At 47.7% G+C, this 21839-nt stretch overlaps 1 protein-coding gene across 11 annotated transcripts in view; it reads right to left on the bottom strand.

The window, feature by feature from the left end:
• LOC119454526 (uncharacterized) overlaps window positions 1–21839 on the bottom strand; it is an 83788-nt gene that overhangs the window by 10306 nt on the left and 51643 nt on the right. For 3 of the 11 annotated variants that reach the window (XM_049666883.1, XM_049666885.1, XM_037715891.2), the window contains 2 exons: window positions 14686–15052; window positions 2475–2535 (listed from right to left, as the gene is read on the bottom strand). The exons of 3 other annotated variants lie outside the window; for them this stretch is intronic. In XM_049666883.1, the coding sequence (XP_049522840.1) occupies window positions 2475–2535; window positions 14686–15052 (428 nt within the window). Of the gene's footprint in view, window positions 1–2474; window positions 2536–14685; window positions 16435–16500; window positions 17899–18629; window positions 19009–21839 lie in introns of those variants that run through there. 5 more of the 11 variants (XR_007466716.1, XM_049666882.1, XR_007466715.1 and 2 more) reach the window with 4 other exon arrangements.

Below are 21839 nucleotides of genomic sequence, written 5' to 3'. Positions count from 1 at the left end.
AAAATTCACTTTCTTGAATTTGAGTTTGCGATGAAAGATTCAGTTTTGTGCCGTGTAGATGATATCTTCCCATTGGTGGTACAAAGCGAAGTCAGCCATGTTTTCACGTCACAGCTGCAGCTGATAGCATCGCCCACAATGGGACGACGCTATTATGAAAAGCGCCGGCAACGTGAAGCGAATGCTTTGTCTGCCTCTCCAACGCATGTGGTACTAAGTGAAGGGAAAGGTTAAAGGTTGATGGTCAAAATCAGTCATGAGCATGTCTAAGGCTTTTGCCTTAAGGTCTCTTAGGCGTAGCTAAAAGCGACTCCCGAGGACTCATGACATGAATTTCATGACATGCGTGTCCTGTAGGCCATGAAACAGCCATCTACGTCTTGGTGCTCTCATGGTCGTTTCGTTAACTTGGTAGGCTTCCCGCACCCTGCTTCGCATAACATCGATTCCCACAGGGCATGGGATTTGCCGGCTTTTGGATCTGCCGGCTTTTGTATCTTCACCTGTGTCACATAAATGTTTAGCACTGCGTGCGCCACTGAAAACAACACCAAGACCCTTCCTTATCACCTTTTTCAGTCATATGCCACTGAAATTCGATTGTAAGAATTCCAGCCTAACAAAAACTAATTTACACTAGAATGCTATTTTGCAGCACGAACGCCATATGGACCTGCACAATGTTTGGCGCAGCTCTTTGTTGCAAGCATTTAGTGTTAAATAGTTCCGAGATTTAAATATGTTCGGGGACCTGCATCAGGTGTAGCTCCCATTAAAGGGACCCTAAAACACTTTTATAACTAATCACAGAATGACCTCGCTATAAAAGGATGTCGCCCAAGATTTACCTGCCACAAAAATGTTTAAAATCCTACGAGTATGTACACATAGTTATCGCCCCAATGAGAAGCTTTCTCTGTCCTTTCGTCTCCACCAGCGTGCTGAAAGCTACACAGGCAAGGGAGCAAGGCTGCGCCCAGAAGTTGAGCGTCTCACCAGCGAGAGGGCTCGTCACGGCATGCAGCTGCAATCTCAGACACCACGCAGCTATGCACAACTGTCGCGCGTAGACTGGCCGTGCGCAAAGGTGAAATGCTTTTTCGGTCTTTTGAGATTGCAGACATATATATTTTTCACTTATTTACCTCAAAATTAGCAAGCATAGTATTACTGAGAATGTTCTCCCAATCAAAATCAGCCAATAGCTAGCTGTTGGTGCTCGTGATGCTGTTTGCAACGACGACATTGCGAAGGCAAGAGCAAGCGATTTTTCACTGTCTCTGACACGAGATTGTACATTCTTTGCTGCATGCAGTGCAATAAAATTTGGCTCACATGTTCAGAGCAGCCACTGCTACCAATCAGCAACATTTTCTTATTACGTTCAAGAAGTGTTTCAGGGCCCTTGGCCTAGAATACATTATAATATAAAGTACTGTACTTTTCGGTGTATAAGACGCAGTTTTTTTCTGAATTTTTCGTCGGTGCGTCTTATAGAACGATGCGACTTATGTACGTTTTTTTCCCCCCGGGAAAACTGCCATCAAAATCGGACTCGATGTTATGGCCACGCGAAGCGCGCTGGTTGACGTAATTGCTACGTCTTCTGTGTGCGCTATCGAGGTGCCAGGTTCTTCACATGATCGAGTTCCTGAGCGCTGTGCGATAAGGATGGAGCAGCAACGCAAGTGGCGGCAAGCTGACCGCGAGTCGCCCACCCCGAATTTGTCGCATCTGCAGATCGCTGTCAAGATACGGCAGGCGCCGCTGTGCAAACTATGCAGTTGCTACCAGAGTACAACCCCCCCCCCCCCTCCCTCCTCCCGCGTTCCTCCCTTGTGCACGATTCGGCTCACCGTCGGACACTTTCACTCGCACATACCGCGTATGGCACGCGGGGACGATGTTATCGCCCTTGGACTTTATACAGAAAATCACAGCAACCACGACAGCAGAAATGCGCCTGGAGCGGAAATATATGGCACCCATACGCTTGCGCGTGACCCGCATTCACGAAAAGAAACATCAAAATTTTTTTTTAATTGGTTACCGAACGAAGAGGTGCGCCTTATACACCGGTGCGACTTATATACATGTTTTTCCAGAAAAGCAGCCGGTTTGAGGGGAGTGCGTCTTATAAAAAGGTGCGACTTATAGATCGGAAAATATGGTACACCATTGCAGTGGTTTTTTGAGTACTTAAGCAAAACTCGTGATACTTTCACAATGCAGTTGGAGTATGAAAATGTCATTGGGTACTAAAAATCAATCAAATCTGGCAGGTAGAGGGTTCATGGGCCTTAATGATTTAATGAATGACGTGGACCAAAAAATTCTATCTTGCTGTGGAATTAAAGTAAACAAAATGCAGCACTCAGCACAAGATTCTAGTTTAAAGCTGTTAGAATAAAACTGCAGATCCCTGTACTGTGTTTTTCTGCAAGAAAGGCATTGATCCATCGCTGGTCACTAACCTGCAACTGATTGGCTGGAAGCAAATGAGTCACGGGTCCTCCCTTCCAAATCAGAGGAACCCTGCAAAGCAGAAGGGGTTACAAGCAACTTTAAAGCACTATAGGAAGCATGTCACACAATGCACCCCACAGTACTCTGAAAAGCTTGGATTGCAACTTTGCAGGGCACTAAAAAATTAAATTATGGGGTTTTACGTGCCAAAACCAGTTCTGATTATGAGGCACGCCGTAGTGGGGGACTCCGGAAATTTGGACAACCTGGGGTTCTTTAACGTGCACCTAAATCTAAGTACACGGGTGTTTTCACATTTCGCCCCCATCGAAATGCGGCCGCCGTGGCCGGGTTTTGATCCCGCGACCTCGTGCTCAGCAGCCCAACACCATAGCCACTGAGCAACCACGGCGGATTTTGCAGGGCACTGATGGGCTGTGTAAAGACATGCATAGCTATGCACACACTCAATAAATTTATTGCTTCTCACCAAGAAAAACAATTAATTCATGCAGTAATAATTGAAAGTGTTCCTACAGCAATTATTGAAATTTATAAAACAAGCATTGAAGAATAAAACTCGACAGAAACAACCTCGAGTTATCTTTGTAAACAATCGCATGCACATTACCACAAGGCACGCACTTTAGATTTCAGTGATGAATGTGTTCCTCAGCCACCATGGTGGACCTTGTAGCTGAACTTTTATCCAGCAGTGAGACATGTTGACTCACAAAGATACAAAGCGCTTGAGAGACACACACACACACACACACACACACACACACACACACACATGGACATTTTGCATGTACTACCTAGTGGCATCTAGTGACAACTAGTGCCCCAGTTGGCCATAAATGGCCAGAACTATAAAAACTGCTAAGTGGGCCGAAGTCTCAGAAAAAGACTACAACTTTAATAATTCCAGCAAAACTCTGTACTGAGGGCTTTGACTTGATTTTATTTGATAAATGAAGTGTGTCCTCTCTCTATGCCTGAAAATGTGGCTACATGCTAAATAAAGGAAACAATGGTGTGAACACTCAGTAATTCACAAAAATGTCACCATTACTATGTACAAATGTCATGTGCATAGAAATTTGGCATGAAACTGCCATTTTTTTAGACTCAAAAGTTGACTACATGAGTTCTGCCTGCTTATGATGCAATGTAAATGCCACATTGGAAACAACTTTCACAATATTTCTGGGAGGGTAAAATGTACAGTTCGAGGAAATCAGAAGACTTTGCCATTACTATAAAAGACGGCGGTGATCTTGCATGAACATTTGTCAATGCATTCCAACTCAAGCTGAGTAGAGTTATCAGTGAATAAAGCCAATCAGCAATGATGTAAGTGCTTTAGTAGCAACAAAGTAGAAGGCATAGTAGAAGGCATACTGACTGCTGCATAGGAATAACACCAATATTTTAGAAGAAAAACTGACACTGCTACATCTACCAAGGATAGAAAATGCTTATCCTTTGTTCGAGGGTTCAGGGCATCATGGTATTGAGTGCAAAATGTCAGCGAAGAGCCACCGACCCCGAGTTTAGGGCAAACGAAGTGAAACGCCTGCGACAGTGTCGTCTTGCAACAAGCTTCGCTTACCCCTATTTTCTCGACAGGGGAAGGGCTGGCGATTTTTTTCACTTCGCTGTTGCTGACTTCCCGACTTATTGTCTCTTGTTCTGCTGGCCTATTCGGTAACCTACCAATATGTCCACATACGTAGTGTCATGTGCCCATTTGCACACACCAAATGAGCCAAGTTGTCTATTCAGGCACATATCCAATGGCCCAAGTTGGCGTAAAAGAGGTTAGATCCAGAAAAGATCACAAGAATGCTAGTCCATGGTTTGTACAGTACATGTGACTCAACATTCAAGGACATTTCAAGGATGCCAAAGGCAAAAATTAAATAAGGGAGGAACAAACCTTATTCGTACACGTACAAGAGAGGAAAGAGCTGGGCTAGTTGGTGCAGTTTCATTGCAAAGGAGTGCAAACAAACAGACACAGAACACCTAGACACCACTAGTGCTTAGTGTCCAGGTGCACCATGTACATTTTGGTACGCGTCTTTACAATGTATCGTACACATATACTGGAAAAAAGCGAAACCTCCTCCTTAGCTGCAATTTCTTGCAGCTAAGCAGCTGCTGAGTTGGATGCAAGCATCAAGCTTTTAAGGTGGCGTTTCAAAGTTAACTTCCCCACTGTAACGATGTAAACAGCCTTCTAGCATGATGGTTAGTACTGTGCAGCTTCAGCCAAAGATACCTGTCGCATTAAAGCCACATGGCTGAGACTTTCCACCAGGCATTTCCAGAGCATACGGCTCCAAAATGGAGCCATGATTGCAGCAGTGTAAACCAAGTAATAAAACAGCAAAAATAGTGGTACGGCTTTGTAACTTCATCTCGCTTCGTCTAGCTCCACGACAACAATGGTAATTTAAACAAGCCTGCTGCTGTTTACGCAGATATTAGTCTTGAAGGTCTCTCCCTTCAATTGCCATTGTGTTAAATTAGTATTTCACGTGATAATTTAGGTTTTCTGGATTGCAAGTCCCACTAGAAAATAGTTACATGATATTAGTAGCTACACGTACGACGGGACCCTTTAGTAATTCTGCTGGGTCCCAGAAAGTGTCTATATACAGTAGAACCCCGCTGTTACATTCGCGGGTGCTATGTTTTCCCAGCTGTTACGTCGTTTTCGACCGGTCCCGGCACAGCTCCCATAGAGAGAGAGAGAGAGAGAGAAAGAAAGACAAGGAGGTTTGCCAGTGTGAATACCGGCTTGCTACCCTGTACTGGGGAAAGGGGAAAAGGGAATAAAAGATGATAGAAGAAAAAAAAAACATTGAAGTAAGAAAATTTGCGCAATAACGCGACCCTACGCGCTACAACATTCAAAGCCGGTCGCACAATTCACAAGCCCTTAAAAAAACTTCAGCAGAGCCCTTAAGGCCTTGAGTGCAGAAGTCCGTCTACACCAGTGTCCTAAAACTTTTCTTCTGTGAGGGGGTGATTGTCCAGTTTTTCGAGCGCAGTCGCGAGCACTTTTCTTGCCACATTGTAGCGGGGACAGTCACAGAGTAAGCTCCCATAGAACCCAATGCATTGGTAACCCCGCTGTTACGTCGCAACTGTGGGACCGTTTCCGCATCATACGTTGCGAACTGCCACCCTGCGCCGGCCCGAGCGGCCGTTTTGACTTTTCACGTCGCTTGGCTTGGTTGCTTGACGATGGCACTGGCCGCCCAATGTGCCGGGGGCAACACTTATGACGTATTTTTGGTTTCCGCCAGCAAAAGTATGGCCCTTGAGATCCATATTTGCTCTCTAAAGATGGCGTCTATGCCGCGTTGCTGCCCTAAAATTGGTTTTGGCTCATAGATGTTCCGTATAAAGTCCAAGGGTGATAATGCCGTCGCCGCGCACCATATGCTGTATGTGCGAGTGAAAGCGTGCGAGGGAAGCCGACGACCGCATCTAAATCTCGTGCGCGAAAGAAAGAAAAGCAGGGAGGAAGCGCGCCTTCTTGCGTTGCACTCGGGGCACCGGCGCGCGTGCGAGGGGGGAGGGATAGCGGGCAGCGTTGTGCTCTTGCATCAACTGCGTACTGCGCGGCGGCGCGTATCTTGAAAGCGATCTGCATTGGGGGCAGAGTCTACGCAGTGTAGGTGCGTCGGCGGCTCCTAGCTTTGTGCATGCTGTGTGTTCTCGGCATCACGAAAGTCACTTCGCTTGCCTTCTGCAGCGGCACTTAAATTCTTCACCCCAGCGTTCAATGTGATGTGTTCATGTTTGCCTGTGGGTGCTGACACCATGCTTGTTAATACAGTTAATAAGCGAATGTTTACACGTTTACACGGACGATAAAACTATTATTCTTACTTTGTATAGCGGTCTACTAATTTGCTATCGCAATCGATACTTCGGCTGTCGGGCAAAACTACGACTTTTTTTCATACGTAAGAATTAAAATAATATTGTGTGCAGTTCAACACTACTCCCATTTCTCAATTTTTACTTTTTCCCGACTTGCGTTTGCCGGCTGTTACGTTTTTTTTTTTTTTTTTTTTAACGGTCCCATGAAAAACGTATCAGCGGGGTTCTACTGTATATGGGTGCATGCGTTGTATTGCTAACAATAATGTCAAGCTCAGAAGGGCAACACTGACGTGACAGAGCATACCAGTACAGAGAGCACCACTGCAGTGTTTGCAATGGCACTGCTGCTGTTCCCTGCTGGCCTCGCAAAATGTTCCCAATTGTAAGCGCGAAGCAGTGCATGAAGCAATGTTGGCGTGGACAGGCTCGTAGAAACTGGAGACTAAGGCAGCAGCACTAAATACAAGACAGCAAACGGGGCAAGTTGGGATAGATTTGTGGTTAGGAAAGCATGAAGGGTCAGACACTTTCAGCTGACAATAAGCACTTGGCCTGTTCTTCCGTTTGGATTTGTCCTGCGCTTCCCTAACCACTAAAAAAAAAATTTTTTTTTGCTCATATGTTAAAGCTGCTTTGTTCTACTCTGATACCCGCGACGGGGTATGTGAAACATCTGTGAGTGCTACAGAAGGTGCACGGGCATTAAGGTACAGAAATGATGTAACCAGAAATTATACACCTTGCAGTTATGCATTCATTACAAAGCTTACATGCTTAAATTATGTTACAGCTAGTGGGAGTCTAACGGTCTAATTTTGCAATCGTGCTCGCTCCCTATTCACAGTGGGAGGGTTAGTTTTGCAAAGGGGTGCATGGGCACTAGTGCACAGAAATGACTCCCTACTGGTGGAACCATACACTACCCTGCACCGCTCAAACCTGCCGCACTCATACATGGTTAGGGCTCCAGCACTTGCTTCAATGTCCCACTCTTCTGCTCCCCCTATGGACAAGTTCTGCTGTGGTCAAAGAAATTCGATAGCCCTTTGTCTTGCTGCACGAGTCTCTACACGCCATTTCTGGACCCTGTGTGAACGCAGGGGCCACAGCCCAGAAACAGTCGCCGTTCTGCAACAAATTGCACACCTTATAACTCATAATGAGCACTGGTTGAGTCAAATGAATGACACCTACGTAGAGTGAGCTCTCTCAAACACGACCACGCCAGCTCAGACTGACAAATGTACTGCTGAACTATGTCTCTCCAAACACCGCGTGCGAGGCTAAATTTAGTTCCGACTGTGCCACGTGTGGCACAACAACGGTGTCATCTCCGCACGCAACACATGCATGAACAAGGCTTCTTCTACACAATGATACCAAAGCAAGGACTGTGGGTAGTACTGTTGCGAAGATAGAAGTGATAATAGTGTTACATGTAATTGTTACATGCGGTTTTAGCAAGCAAGCCCCTATGCTGACAAAATGAAAGACGTTTCATGTCAAAAAAGGTCACATCACCACCAGTGCCATTGCCTACAAGCATATGAACAGGAGCAAAAACAGTGGCATATGTTCAGGAATATGATCAGCTGAGCAGCATTGATAGAACTGCGAAGAAAAGTAGACAGGACAGCTTTGCCTCCCAGACTATTTACCTTGCACAGGGGTATAGCACTTTACAAATGTATCCCAACAGCATTCCAAGCACAGGCTCTTCTCCCAGGTGCATTTACTGTCTCTATCTAAGTGCATGAAAGAAATGTTATTGTTCCCACATGACCAATCAACAGGCACAGCCCATTGTATTATGCTACAAACGGCACCTGCACTGCCTGCCTTCCGAAATGAGTCAGTGCAAGAGTGCGGAAACGCCATGCAGAGCTTGTCCCTGCGTCAAATCGTGCAGCGTTTTCAGTTGGCTGGCACTGCTCTGTCCAGCAGAGTGCTGCACTTCCCAAGCTAGTGCAGATGATGATGATGATCATCATCATCAGCCTATATTTTATTTCCACTGCAGGACGAAGACCTCTCCCTGCGATCTCCAATTACCCCTGTCTTGCGCTAGCGTATTCCAACTTGCGCCTGCAAATTTCCTAACTTCATCATCCCATCTGGTTTTCTGCCGACCTCGACTGCGCTTCCCTTCTCTTGGTATCCATTCTGTAGCCTTAACGGTCCACCGGTTATTACATTACATGGCCTGCCCAGCTCCATTTCTTCCGCTTAATGTCAACTAGTGCAGATGATACACTTTATTAGAATAAAAAGTAAGAGTAGCCGTTGTGCAGAGGGTTCAGTCCAGGGTTCCGCCGGGAACGCCTTTCATCGCTGCAGTGATGAAGGTTGCCAAGTACCGCTGAGCCAGTAATGATGCTGCGAGAGTCAACCAAGCAGCCGTTGGGGTAGGGGATAGGTTGGTGGATGTTGGGGGGGAAGGATGGGGAGGAGGACAGGACCACTGTATGTGAGAGCCATTGGGATGACCGCCACACCTGTGACATTGCGGAGGTGGCTCTTCCGCGAATGCGCAAAGGAGATGTATACGTGTGGGAGAAAGAAGAGAGCCCGTCTGGGCTTGTCGGATGAAGACGCTGCGCGCGCGAGATAGAGTTATAAAGGCGGAAACGCGTGGCAGGCGAGTCGACAGGGCAAGAGAGAAATGGGAGGAGCTCGGGAATCACGTGAGCTTGGCCTGGGGAAGTCGGGAGCCTGGCGAAGAGTGTCACAGGCGAGCCGGTTAGCCTGTTCGTTCCCCGACAGTCCCGCGTGGCCAGGTACCAACACGATTTCAACTTGTGCACTCGGACTACTTTGGAGAATGTGTGCCAGAGGGGTAGGATGTTCCCCGCATAATAAGGAGCGACAGGCGGCCATGGAGTCTGTGAAAATGATAGGAAGGTGTGGGGTGTTGGGGGGGAAGATAGCGGCAAGCAGCTACTATCGCATGTAGTTCAGCAAGTGCAGGATCTGTAATCGAGAGGACTTCTCTATGGAGAATAGCATAGCTGCCCGAAAGAACCACTATGGCAGAACCGAGTGAGGAGACGCTAGCGTCCGTGTAGTAGAAATGACAGTTTGAATGAGTGCGGATGAAATGCTGAAAATAGCGGATTCTAGCCGCGCGGCGTTGTGCGTGTATACAGGGATCCATGTTGCGAGGTAATGGCACGATGCGTAGAAGTGCTGCGCAGGATGACGAAAGTGCCATAGAGGTGGTGGAGGGGGACGTGGAGACAGAGAAGCCGACATAGGCCAGGATGTGGCGTCCCTGAGTGGTGGTGCTCAGGCGAAGTTCCTGATTGCAACGGTGAGCCAAGATAATCTCTTCTGTAGTGTTGTGGACGCCCAGCTGAGTTAGGAGGTCATTGCTGGCACTGATTGGGAGGCCCAAAGTGACGAAGAAGTTCAGATTTACGTAGGCCCCTAACACGGTTGGTGACGCGACGCATTAGGTGTAGAATTTGTTCCCCTTGCTGGAGAATGTGCTGGATTGCAGGAGAGGGTCCGCCATCAGCTTGGATGTGGAGGCCGAGAATTTTTATGGATTTTACTAGAGGGATGGGATGACGATCCAGTAGTAGTGCTAGGGGAGGGGGTTGCCATCGCAGATGGTGGACAAGGAGGAGAGCAGATTTAGCGGGTGAGCAAGAAAGCCAGATTGTTTTGGCGGCATCCGAAGCGGTAGCAAGGGTGTCCTGTAGGCAGTCTTGTATGTATCCCTGCGAACCTAGATAAGACCAGGGGGTTATGTCATCTGCATAGATAGTATAGCGGATGGAGGTTAACGGTTCGAGGGCGCGGTGAACGACGCACATGGCGAAGTTGAAGAGCAGAGGGGAAAGAACTGAGCCTTGTGATAGCCAATGAGAGTAGGAGGTAAGATGTATTCTCTAAGAAACGCTGATGACGGTGAAGTACTAAGCGCTCCATGAGTTTGCCGATGCAGGAGGTGAGGGAGATAGGTCGAAGGGATGCAAGTGCGGGTGGTTTTCCTGGTTTGGTTATGAAAATGATTTCAGCAAGCTTCCATGCAGAAGGAAGGTTCCCAGTATTCCAGGCATTATTCATAACAGAGAGTAGGAAGTAGTGATCTGAGTCGGCGAGATTGCGAAGGTGACGATTGGAGACTTTGTCCTGACCCGGACAGGTATTACGTTGGAGGGCTGAAACAGCTGCTCGGAGTTCATGAAGAGTGAAAGGATTAGAAAGATCGAGATTGATTGAGGGGGGTCCTGTGTAATCTGGGTACGTTGGTTTATCGTATGGGGCAATGTAGGTGTCTTGGAGATCTTGATAGAGAGCTTCCACTGTGTCATAAGAGTCAAGGATCTTTCGTAAAGCGTGCTGGCTGCTCGTGCGTGTGGCCGCAGGATTAAGAAGGGAGCGAAGGAGACACCATGCAGAGCTGAGGTGCATGGTAGTGGCTAGACGGTCACAAGTGTGGGGCGAGCTCTCTCGCGTAAGTGTCGGAATAATCGGCGATTTCTTCATTAAGTCGATTAATTCGAGCACGTAGACGGTGGTTGCTTTTCTTGCGGCGCCATCATTTCAGAAGGCCTCGTCGAGCATCCCAAAGATGGAGTAGGGTGCTGATCAGGTGGTGCATCCGACGCGCTGGTCTGAGTCGATGTGATGAGATCGTGAACACAAGTGTGAAGCGCGTCAGCCCATTCCTGTAGTGTCCTGACGCACCTGTCTCACCCGGGACCAGTTTGCAATGTGTATGGAATTGCTATGGCGCTTGAATGCTGTGGTATGTAGCGTGGTGATGATAAGAGTGTGGTCGCTAGTGAGCGTGTCGTGGGTGTTGTTCCACGTTGCCATCATGGGACCCCGTATAAAAGTTAGATCCGGTGTTGTGTCCCGTTGAACAGAGTTGCCATGGCACGCGGCAGAATCTGGGTCGTTAAGTAAAAGAAAGAATGACTGCGGAAAGTTTTTAGAAGGTGAGTGCCTTTAGGGGTGTTATTTCAGGAGCCCCAGGCTTGTGCGGGGCGTTAAAATCACCTCCGACAAGATGAGAAAAGAGGCGAGTAGGGCGTAGGTGAAAGGCGTCATCAAGGGTTGTGCTGGATGCACAAGGGGGGCAATACACGTTAGTGAGGAAGACACAAGGGGTAGGAGAGGTCCCGGAGGATGTGGAAATAAGGCAAATTGTGAGGTAGGATCGAGTGTCCGCTACTTTGATCGCTGTGAAGGTTTTACGTACATACATAGGTGAGGTGAGTAAGGTGAGGGCCAAAAACAGTGTATCCAGTGAGAGTAACAAGTTGAGCGGGTTCTTGGAGAAATATGATGTCAGGTGGCGAGGTGTGTGCGGCAATGTACTGCAGCAGGAGCCCTCGCTTGCGTGCGAGCCCCCTGCAGTTCCACTGCCACACGATTAAATCGAACGCCACTGTGGAGAACGCAAATTTAGAATTCGTCCGGCCGATCCTAAGATGCGGTGCGGCAACGACTACGCGAGCGGCGGGGGCTACGGGAGCGACGCGGATGATCCATGTCACCAAAGCATTGTGCCAGACGATCGTCCAGTGCTTCACGGATGAGGGTGGGAAGAGTTGTGGAGATTTGGTGAACACAAGCCGATGCCGCTTCGATCCTAGAGAGTGTGGTTTCAAAGTGCTGTTCTAACGAGTTGAGTCAGTCTAAGACTTCCATGAGAGCCGCAGGATTGGCGATGAGCGGGCATGCCGCAAGGCTTTTTTCAATAGCTTTAATGCAGGCCTCCAGAGAGGCGTAGGCCGACTGTTAATTATTTCAGACGGAGAGGCAGACGACGAGGTCTGTCGATTCAGCCCAGTGGAAGATACTTGTGGAGTGAGGGTTGTAGGTGAGGTGTTGGAAAAAGATGTTTTTGTGTTTGTAGCTAGGGTGGTGTCCATGGCAGATGACGTTTGAGAGGGGGTTAAAGGGGGAGGAGAGTTGATTTCTGCCACCCGAGGGCAGTTGGTGCGGAGGACAGCAGCGCAGTAGTCTCGTTTTGCTCTGCGGGGGTTTAGGGGCTGTTGGCTGAATGTTGGGTTTGGGGCAGGAAGAGTTGAGGAATGGCTGCTTGGTTGACTTGCCTGAGAAAGGTGTTCCGCTGTAGCCTGTGAGGTTGAGGTGGCCTGGCCAGCTGGTCCACTGGGGGAGCAGTGGGGGGGTCTTGGAGCGGCTCGGGGGCCCACTGCTGCTCCTGGCTTGGCTTGCGCTTTTGTTTTGGCAAGGTTTCGCAGTTAAGGTGGACGAGTCGGCGACAAATGCCGCCTGGGTAAGCAAGGTAGTCAATGGAATGAATTGCTGCTGCCGACTTGACGGTTGTACTGCTTTTTCGAGATCTTTGGCAGGAACACGGAGACGTAGACGACGGGCGTACTGCGTTTGACGGAGGGCGCGGTCAGCAGCCGCTCGGACTTCGCAGCGAGAATCTCTGGCTTGGTGGTCCCCGCCGCAGTGAGGGCAGCCCATGCAACAGGTGTGCAGTTGGTTCTGCGAGTCTAGTGTAAGGCCACATGTAAGGCACTTAATAACTTCAGTATTGGGGCACACATCCGCACGGTGACCGATGCCGGAGCAGACGGTGCAGAATTGTGCCCGAGGCTTGTATGAGGCACAGCGCACCATCACACCCCGACAGTTCACCCAGTGCGGAATGTGCGATCCAGAGAACGTGATGAGGGCAGTGTTTAAGACTTAGAGATTGACTCCAACCAAATAAGGAAATTTACTAGCCCGACGTTTCGGAACCAATTCGGCTCCTTCTTCAGGGGGTATTCTTCGGAGGTGGCAGTGTGCCGCTTGGACCTTTAAAGTGGCACACCGCCACCTCCGAAGAATACCCCCTGAAGAAGGAGCCGAATTGGTTCCGAAACGTCGGGCTGGTAAATTTCCTTATTTGGTTGGAGTCAATCTCTAAGTCTTAATCAATTTTCCCAACCAGACAGGTAATTCTGTCGAAACGTTTAGCTTCATGAGGGCAGTGTGCGTGGAGCCCATCATGTGAGCGGTGAGAATGCCGGAGTCAGGGTCCCAGAGGTTTCCCATGAGTGCAGCCGTTGGGGTTTTCGGTGTTATATCATGAATGACTCCTCGGCAGGTGTTGGCCGAAGTGGCTTGATAGATGCGAGCAGCTAGTTGGAAGTTTGGGATGGTCAGAGGATCCGCTGCCAAAAGCTTCGCATTTACAGAGGGAGTCTGGCAGGCGAGCAGGGCAATGTTCTCCTCAAGTAGGATGCGAATAAGAATGAATCGTAGTTCGGCATCGCTCAGAGATGTCAGCCCTAGCAAGGAGTGCAGTTCACCGGGTGGAGTTTGGACGAGGCGCAAGCCTTGTGGTGGCCGGTATATTAATTTTTCAGCAGTTGTAGATGATGAGATTGCAGAGAGACTGTGCGGGCTCACCCATTTGCGGGAATGAATGGTGGTCCAGCCTTCAGCGTCTTAGTGTAGGTGGAAGCCATCGCGCTCTCCGAGCCGTCGTCGACCGAGCGAGCAGGCAGCACGGGCGACGGTCAGGCGAGCAGGCTCGGCAAACTCCCCTCACTCAACCGTGGGAAACAGTGATAAGAGAAGGCCGCTTCCCATATAACTCTCGATGAAAAAAAGGCCCTGGCAAAGGCGGATGGTGAAGGTCGCGAGGCGTTTCGGTGGTTGGGGAGCACTCCTATGGCACGTCCGTTCACTTCGACCGGCTGATTGTGTGTGCTGAAAGCGCAGTGCAAAGCATCAAAGGTGCAGGCATCGGTGACAGGATCAGTTTGCATTCCTATTTCATTTACCTCGATGTGGGAATTAGATGCGGAAGGCAAACGCAAGCAGCAATTCACCTGTTTCCTGGGTGGTGCTACTAAACATCAAAAAGTTGGCGTTGGAGCTCACGAAAGGGGGCAACAGTTCTGGGCTAACATAAGGTGCAAGGCATGCAGGGAGGTTAGGCCTGTGTGATAGTCAGGCTTCCGCTTTTCATTTCTGTAGCTACTTCCGAAGTATTTTTTTTAAGTTCCAGCCTTGTACATTTTGCACTGAGGACATGACAGGGTGTATGTGAGTGAAGAACAGCAGCAGCAATAACCCAAAATCTTTCTCGTCTGCCCACTCAACCAGTGGAAAAATTATTTTGCTGAAGTTACTCTGGAGGTGCCATTGCTGGGGTGAGAAGGTTCAATGCAGGCAGCAGCTATTACTTCCGCCCCTGCATCAGGTCTAGGAAAGATGTTTGAAGAGGGTGTTCCTTAGTGTTCCTCTGTGTGCGCATCACGTAGATTCAATGGTCCTAGAAACGTGCGACCCGATTCCCACAGAGTGGGCCCCCGAAATCTCACAACTCACCAAAATTGATGCGGTGTCGGCCGTGGAATTCTCATTGGCCACTAAAGTGCACCGCTCTTCGACTGGGTACAGCGTTGGCACGGCGCCCCTTCTTAGACGCTTCCTCCAGCCCATGCTGCAGCCACGTAGTTGCTCGAACCTGAAGCAGCGAATTGTGAAGTGCAGTGAGCACACCAAGCTGATTTCATTGGTTGGTGGATTCCAGTCACGGGCAGCACCACAGGGGCACCCGCGCACAAAGTCAATCCAAGCCTGGCGCTGGGTCGGTTTGGCAGGCAAGGGGTACAGGATGGAGCTGGGTGCCGATCGCGAGTGGCAGACTGGCACGACACACTGTGGAGTTCTTGGCACGGCAGGATCTGCATTGCTGTTCCAATAGATGCATGCTATAGCAAAACTCTGGCAATCGTGTGCAATTCATGTCTGTGGCCAACACACAACCGAGTGCTAACTCGCTCTTGTGAAAACAGGACAGACACTTCGGCTAGCTGCTCCGATCTGAGCAAGATGTGCGGCATTGTGAAATTCTCAAACTACAAAGCTTATATACTGACAACTTAGCAAAACAATGGCAATGATCACAAACATTAGAAAAAATAATACTAGCAGCATGCATATTTGCATGTCTAAACGGTAGCAGCATGCATACCGTTCCTAGCCATGTTCCGACAAGCCCAACAGCAGACGTTACTAAGCATGCATATTATACGCTGACCGTTTTTTCACTATTTTAAATTAATTAATATTTCTTGTAAGCAGCACAACTACGTGGTCTTGCCCGCTGGAACAACACTGCTCTTTCAAGGCACATGTTGTATGCATTGCAAAACTTTGGCAAGTGTGTGCCTGAGTCAAGTCAGCTTTGCGTTTTCACAAACATTTTTGCTCTGTCGCTTAGCAACTTCTGCGAAAAAGCTATAGTAATCACGGCGAGGGGCGGGGGGGGCAGACTGTAAATGTCCACCTCGTAGCCATGATCATTTCGGCTGCTGCTTAAGTGCTGACTGGCTGGGCTGGGGCACCACCGAGAAGGAAACGGATGACCACAGTCAGTTTGCGTCTCGCTGGTTCAGCTCCAGCCAATCAGCGACTACCGAAACGGATAATCTACTAGGTTGATACCTACTTCCCCCCCCCCCGTCTTTAAATACTAGCCATTAGCAGAACTGCATAAGAAAAATTATGCAGGTATGAGTCACTTTTGACATGTAAATGATGTGAAGTGTTTGTGTGTATAAAGAATGTCATACGATTGACATAGTGGCAATCGGTGCTGTTTGGGGAAACTGCAATAAATTTGATTTCTCTTTCCTCGTCGAAGAAGTTCTCCTTGTTTGTCCTCGTCTATCGCCGCCCGTTTCATGTCATACTCTTCCCGCCTAGCTTCTAGCATCGCTTCTTGTTGCGAGTCATCCAATGCAGACCTCCAACGACGCCTATCTTCGAGTTTCACTTCTAGCATCGTCTCTCGTTTTTTTTCGTCCAACGTCGCCTGTTGCTAGCGGTACACTACGTGTCTCGCTGTAAGGGTCGCCTCTCGTTTCTTCTGGTAGGCTTCTCATTTTGCTTGGAAAATGGCCTCATGTTTCTTCTGGTACATCTCATGTTTCGCTTAAAATATCGCCTCTAGTTTATTTTGCTACGCTTACGTTTCGCTTGCTGCATCTGCTTGCGCGGCGCCGCGTTTTGCTGCATAACAATGCCTCGCCTGCTCTGCCCAACGCTTCTTCCGAGCCTCGTTTTCTTTCTCTGTTAACACGAGTTTTGGACCCATCTCTGGGAGAACACTAGACACTGCCTCCACATCCCAATGACCGAAACACTCAATTTCAAACAGCGGCAATCCATAGAATCCACAGATCTCCAGAGCTGGCTTTCCGGCTGTTTGCTTCGACCATGGTTGCCAAGTCTTCAGGAGAAAAAGTAGCTGAAATTCCAGAAAGTAGCCAAAAAAGTCACCAACTGTGGCCAAAAGCTTTATTTGTTATCTAAAAATTTCACCAACGATTACGATATTCCCTCATGCGAGATTCGAGCACAGCTCTATACGTGTTTTCATTTTGCGATATATTGGCTGGCGCGGACAGGCTGTCTTTTGCTTGCAAACAGAGCAAATTGTGGCGCGACTGATTCGCTAATTTGGAGATCGCAAGAGCCAGCGTGCGGGTGACGTGTGGGCGCGATTCACAGCAGCCGTCATCGACAGGCCTTCTAGACAACCCGCACTAGTCTTGAGCCATCTCGTATTAATCATTGCCGCACTACATTTTCCTCACCCTTTCACCATACCCTCCCCCTCCTCTGCTTTCCTGCTCGCATCTTTCATCACCCGCTGTGCTCCGCATTTGCCTTCATCTTTCGCTGTGCTTGTTCGCTCGGTTATGGCAACACTCACCCCAGGAATAGGCGCCAAAGCGCTGCGCTCTAAAAAGTAGACACGGTCCCACAAACCAACCGACCCTCCCCTTGTCTGTATATGTGCCTGTCAGTTAATTTTATAATTACCAGCCAATACGTAATTATCGATCATGCATGGTGAACCATGATGGACCGAAAAATTATTGGAATATAGTATTCCCTGAAATTATATAAAATCTCAAGACGATGCAGTAACAAAATGAGTGCCTGAAAGAAGTCCCTGACCCCACACAGTAGCAGCAATACAGCGCATATAAAAACTGACAATTTGCAAAAATTTTTTTAATTTGAACAAATAATACTATTGGTTTTTGACTACCCATTTTTCTCTAATTAAGGCAATAGTACTTGTCGAGGTTATACAGAACGAAGTACAGTCAACATACCAGACCTAAGATATTCACAAGAAAATAAGAATAAGCAGATGTTCTACCTTGCAGAATCAAAAACCAATTTCCAGCGAAGTCGTTTGTTTCGAGCAGTTGGAAAGAAAAGTTACCTGTAATGACACTTTAAAAGGTTGCTCATATATGACAGTTCCTTTTGAACCCTTACCTGCATGTAACGCGTTTGAACACTTATTGTTAGGAATTTGTAAAAGCCTGTAATTCATCAACACACATTTTACTTTGCCAGAATATTACCCATAGCATTAACATACCCGCCCACCCTTTATTTTTGCTAGATTTGATCTCGGTTTCGTTCCCAGTTCTCTCAGAGCAGCGGGATAAATTCTGCTTTGTTCGTAAACCACATTGATAAAGGTCAGGATCGCTTGGATGAGTAATTTGCGGCAAATGTAATTTGTCCCTTCACCCTCGAATTTAGCCAACACACATTATCCCCCCCCCCCCCCCATAACACGCCCTCTTATTTTCGCCAATTATAACCACGGTGCCTTGATTAGTTCACCGAGCTTCGCAGAAGAAACTATGAAAGTATTATGACGCATGAAATCACAAAAAAAAAGTTATTTGCAATGGTTCTAATTGGACCAGGAACTTAAAAATGTTGTCCGACATGGCACTTAGCATGGCCTGAGCCCCTCCCATTTCCATGCAATATAATCATGTCGTAATCTACACTACGACGGGACAATGGGAAGTCTAATAGCGGTCACATCAGACATTCTAAAACTTGATTTTTATTCCTTTTTTTTTTTAGAAAAGCTGCGTTTCATCCAACTCATTTTACTTCACAGAGAAATTTTCATAGCGTTCCAACCATTTTCGCTAAGTTTGATCTTGGTGGCAATTGTTGTTCTGCCAGGGCAACAGGTTAAATTCTGCCCCGTTCGTTACACACATTCACCCGTATTGAACTTCGCCTACTCATCCCCCACCACCTCGTCCTTACTCTCACCAGACATAACGAAGCTGCCTGCTGCCTTGTTTAGTTTACTGTGGGACACCAGGATACTTATCATGCATGAATTAAAAAACAGCATATCCTCGGGGTGAATGATGATGAGTGGGCGAAGCTCCGGTGGTTCATGACTCTTCCATGAAAATTCGCCCATTACAAACCACAATCTGTCGCAGACATTGCAGCTGTGGCCGAAACTGTTGTCTAGAAAGTCGCGCTTGAAACAGGCGCGCCTTCGGGCAGAGCTCGCTTGAGGCGCTTGGCAGCAGCTTCCCGCGCTCGCGCAGCCTCGGGATCCGCCCGCCTGTACGCGCGTTTCCTCGCCGCTTCTCGTGCTCTCACAGTTTCTGGATCCGCTTCTCGGCGTCGCCGTGTGCCTTCTGCTTCGCGGGCTCGAACGTCGGGATCCGTTTCTCGGCGCCTCCGTGCAGCTTCGGCTTCGCGGGCTCTCACCTCTGGGTTCTGTCTGCGAGCGCGCGCTGCAGCCGCTTTCCGTGCTCTCCGCTCCGCCGCCTTGTCTTCCATATGGCGCAGCGACTCCTAGCGAAAGGGGAAGCGCGCCAAGAGCGAGCGCATTTTATAGCTCTCACCCCTAGCGGTCTCCCATCGCACTGCATCGAAACATCTCGAACGATCGCCTCCATCCAATGATCTAGTGATCGCTCATCACACTGCGCTCCCATACATCTGAATGATGATGATGATGATGATTTATTGGCATCCCCTTTGAAACGGGGTGGAGACAAATAGTCACCTAGCCTGCTTGATTTAATCAGGTATACTACACATGTTCTTTATCTAGCATTTTTGTATACCTCTCATTATCTTTCTTTTTCAAAAATTTAGCTTGTAATGCTGCCTATGATTTTAAGAGATCAGGTCGTATCCATCTTTTCCCTGCTTTTTTTCCACCAGTACTCTAATCGTCTCTTGCTGATCTCTACGTCTGATCTGTTTATGTTTCCTTCCACTTTAAACCCAAGCGCTTCTGGGAGTTGCACGTTACCTACGGCTCTCGCTGGGTGGATCCCGTCGCATTCCATTAGGATGTGCTGAGTGGTCTCTGGATCTTTACTGCAGCATACACATGTCTCATCTAGTTCCGAATATTTGTTCCGATATGTTTTCGTCCTTAGGCAACCGGCTCGAGCCTCAAATAGCAAGGCACTGCCCTTTGTGTTATCGTACAGATTTTCCCTTCTAATTTCTTTCTTCTCATTCTTGTAAATCTCCATTGTCCTTTTCGTTTCCATTCTTTGCATCCAATTCATGGTCTCTATTTCTCTCACTTTCTTTCTGATGACCCCTGGTTGTCTATTTACAGTTTCGATTATCCTGTACTTGGTTGCCAACTTCCTTGACCTCTTCCTCCATTCTGTGTCCACGCTTTTCATGTAGAGATACTTGTGCACTTTAGCCGCCCATTTATTTTCATCCATGTTCCTGAGCCTTTCTTCAAAACTAATTTTGCTTTGTGCTTCTCTGACTTCAAAAGAGGCCCAACCCATGTCTCCATGCACTGCCTCATTTGTCGTATTACCGTGTGCTCCCAAAGCCAACCGGCCTACTGATCTTTGGTTAACTTCCAAACCCGCCAATATATCCGATTTTAAGCATATAATGGCATTTGCGAATGTTAGCGCTGGCACCATTACTCCTTTCTAGATTCCACGCACCACCTCATACTTATTGTGGCCCCACAGTGCTCTGTGTTTCATTAATGCTGCATTCCACTTCCCCTTTATTTTCAGATTATCTTGGTGGTTGCTTGAGTAATTCTTTCCTTCGTTTATGTGTACGCCGAGGTACTTATATTGCTTCACTATGGGTATTACTTGCTGTTGAATTGACACCACGAAGTTACTCGTGTGTTCATTAAAGATCATAATCCCTGATTTCTCTGTGCTAAACTTAAGGCCTAGATTTGTCGCTGCGTTCCCACAGATATTCGCAAGTATCTGTAAATCTTTTTTATTGTCCGCTAGTAGCACAATGTCGTCTGCGTACATCAATCCAGGGACCTTCTGTTGCACCATTTGTCCATTACGCATGTAGGATAAATCAAAACCTAATTCGCTGTTTTCCAGTCGTCTTTCTATGCCCTTGACGTAAAGCGTGAACAACAATGGTGACAGAGGGCATCCTTGCTTCAATCCTTGGTGAATTCCCACCATTTCATTTCCTTTTCGGCCTTCCCATGCCACTTGTACTTGGTTGTCTCGATATATCTCCCTCAGCAGCTCCACGAAATCGTCATCTATGCCTTCGTATTGAAGAATATCCCACAACAATTCCCTGTCTACGTTGTCATAAGCTCCTTTAATATCTAGAAATGCTACCCATAAAGGTCTTTTCTGAGCTACTGAAATCTCTATGCACTGAGTTAGTACAAACATATTGTCTTCTAAGCGTCTGCCTGGCCTGAACCCATTCTGTAGTTCCCCCAATACACCGTTTTCCTCCCCCCACTTCGACAGTTCTAATTTTATGGCTTGCATTGCCATTCTATATATCACCGACGTTACTGTAACTGGCCTGTACGAGCTCGTCTTATCCTTATCTCCTTTGCCTTTGTAGATGAGATTCATCTTGCTTTCACGCCATCCAACGGGAATATTCTTTGTTCTAATCACTTGCTCTATGGCATTAGTCAGCAGTGCCTTGCTTTTTGGACCGAGGTTTTTGATTAGCTGTATTGGGATTTCATCGGGTCCTGCTGCCGTGTTGTTAGGGACATTTTCTGCTGCCTTTTTCCAACAGAAGCTTTCTATGCTGAATTTTGATCTCTCAAGCCTCTCTGTTGTTGCTGGATCTGTTGTCTGAACTACACTTTTTCTCGTACCGAAGTTATGCCTGATAACGTCTGTGATGTACCGCAGCGCATCGCCTTCATAGATGTTACCGTCTTCATCCCTTATAGCCGTTTGCGAGTTTCTAGTTGGAGCTCCGAGTGCTTTTATATGGTTCCAGAATCTTTTTGGGGCGCCTAGCTTTGTCTCTTTTGTGAATGTTATGCACCCAACGTTCACTTGCGCATTTAATTTTCTCTTGCACGAGCTCACTCGCAACCCTTTTCTTTTCTCTGTATGTATTCCATCTAAGGAGCACCTCTTCTTGTAATCCCAACTTTTTGGCTTCTCGATGAACCCTAGATGCCTGTTTACGCTCTTCTATAGCTTGTTTAATTTCCTTGTTCCACCACTTACGTGGTTTCCTCTTTCCAATCCAACAATTGTATTGCCGTGTCCGCCTTATTTCATGCTGCATAACCTCCACCAGTTCCTTATATTCCCAGACTGCTGTAGGAAAAGCCTCAATTTTCTTCTCTATGTTGTTTGCGATCTCTGTTATTTGCTCGTCATTCATTTTTA

This window comes from Dermacentor silvarum, chromosome 5 (assembly GCF_013339745.2).
Source record: "Dermacentor silvarum isolate Dsil-2018 chromosome 5, BIME_Dsil_1.4, whole genome shotgun sequence".
Lineage (NCBI taxonomy): Eukaryota > Metazoa > Arthropoda > Arachnida > Ixodida > Ixodidae > Dermacentor > Dermacentor silvarum.
This window is presented reverse-complemented; position numbering and strand designations above follow the sequence as displayed.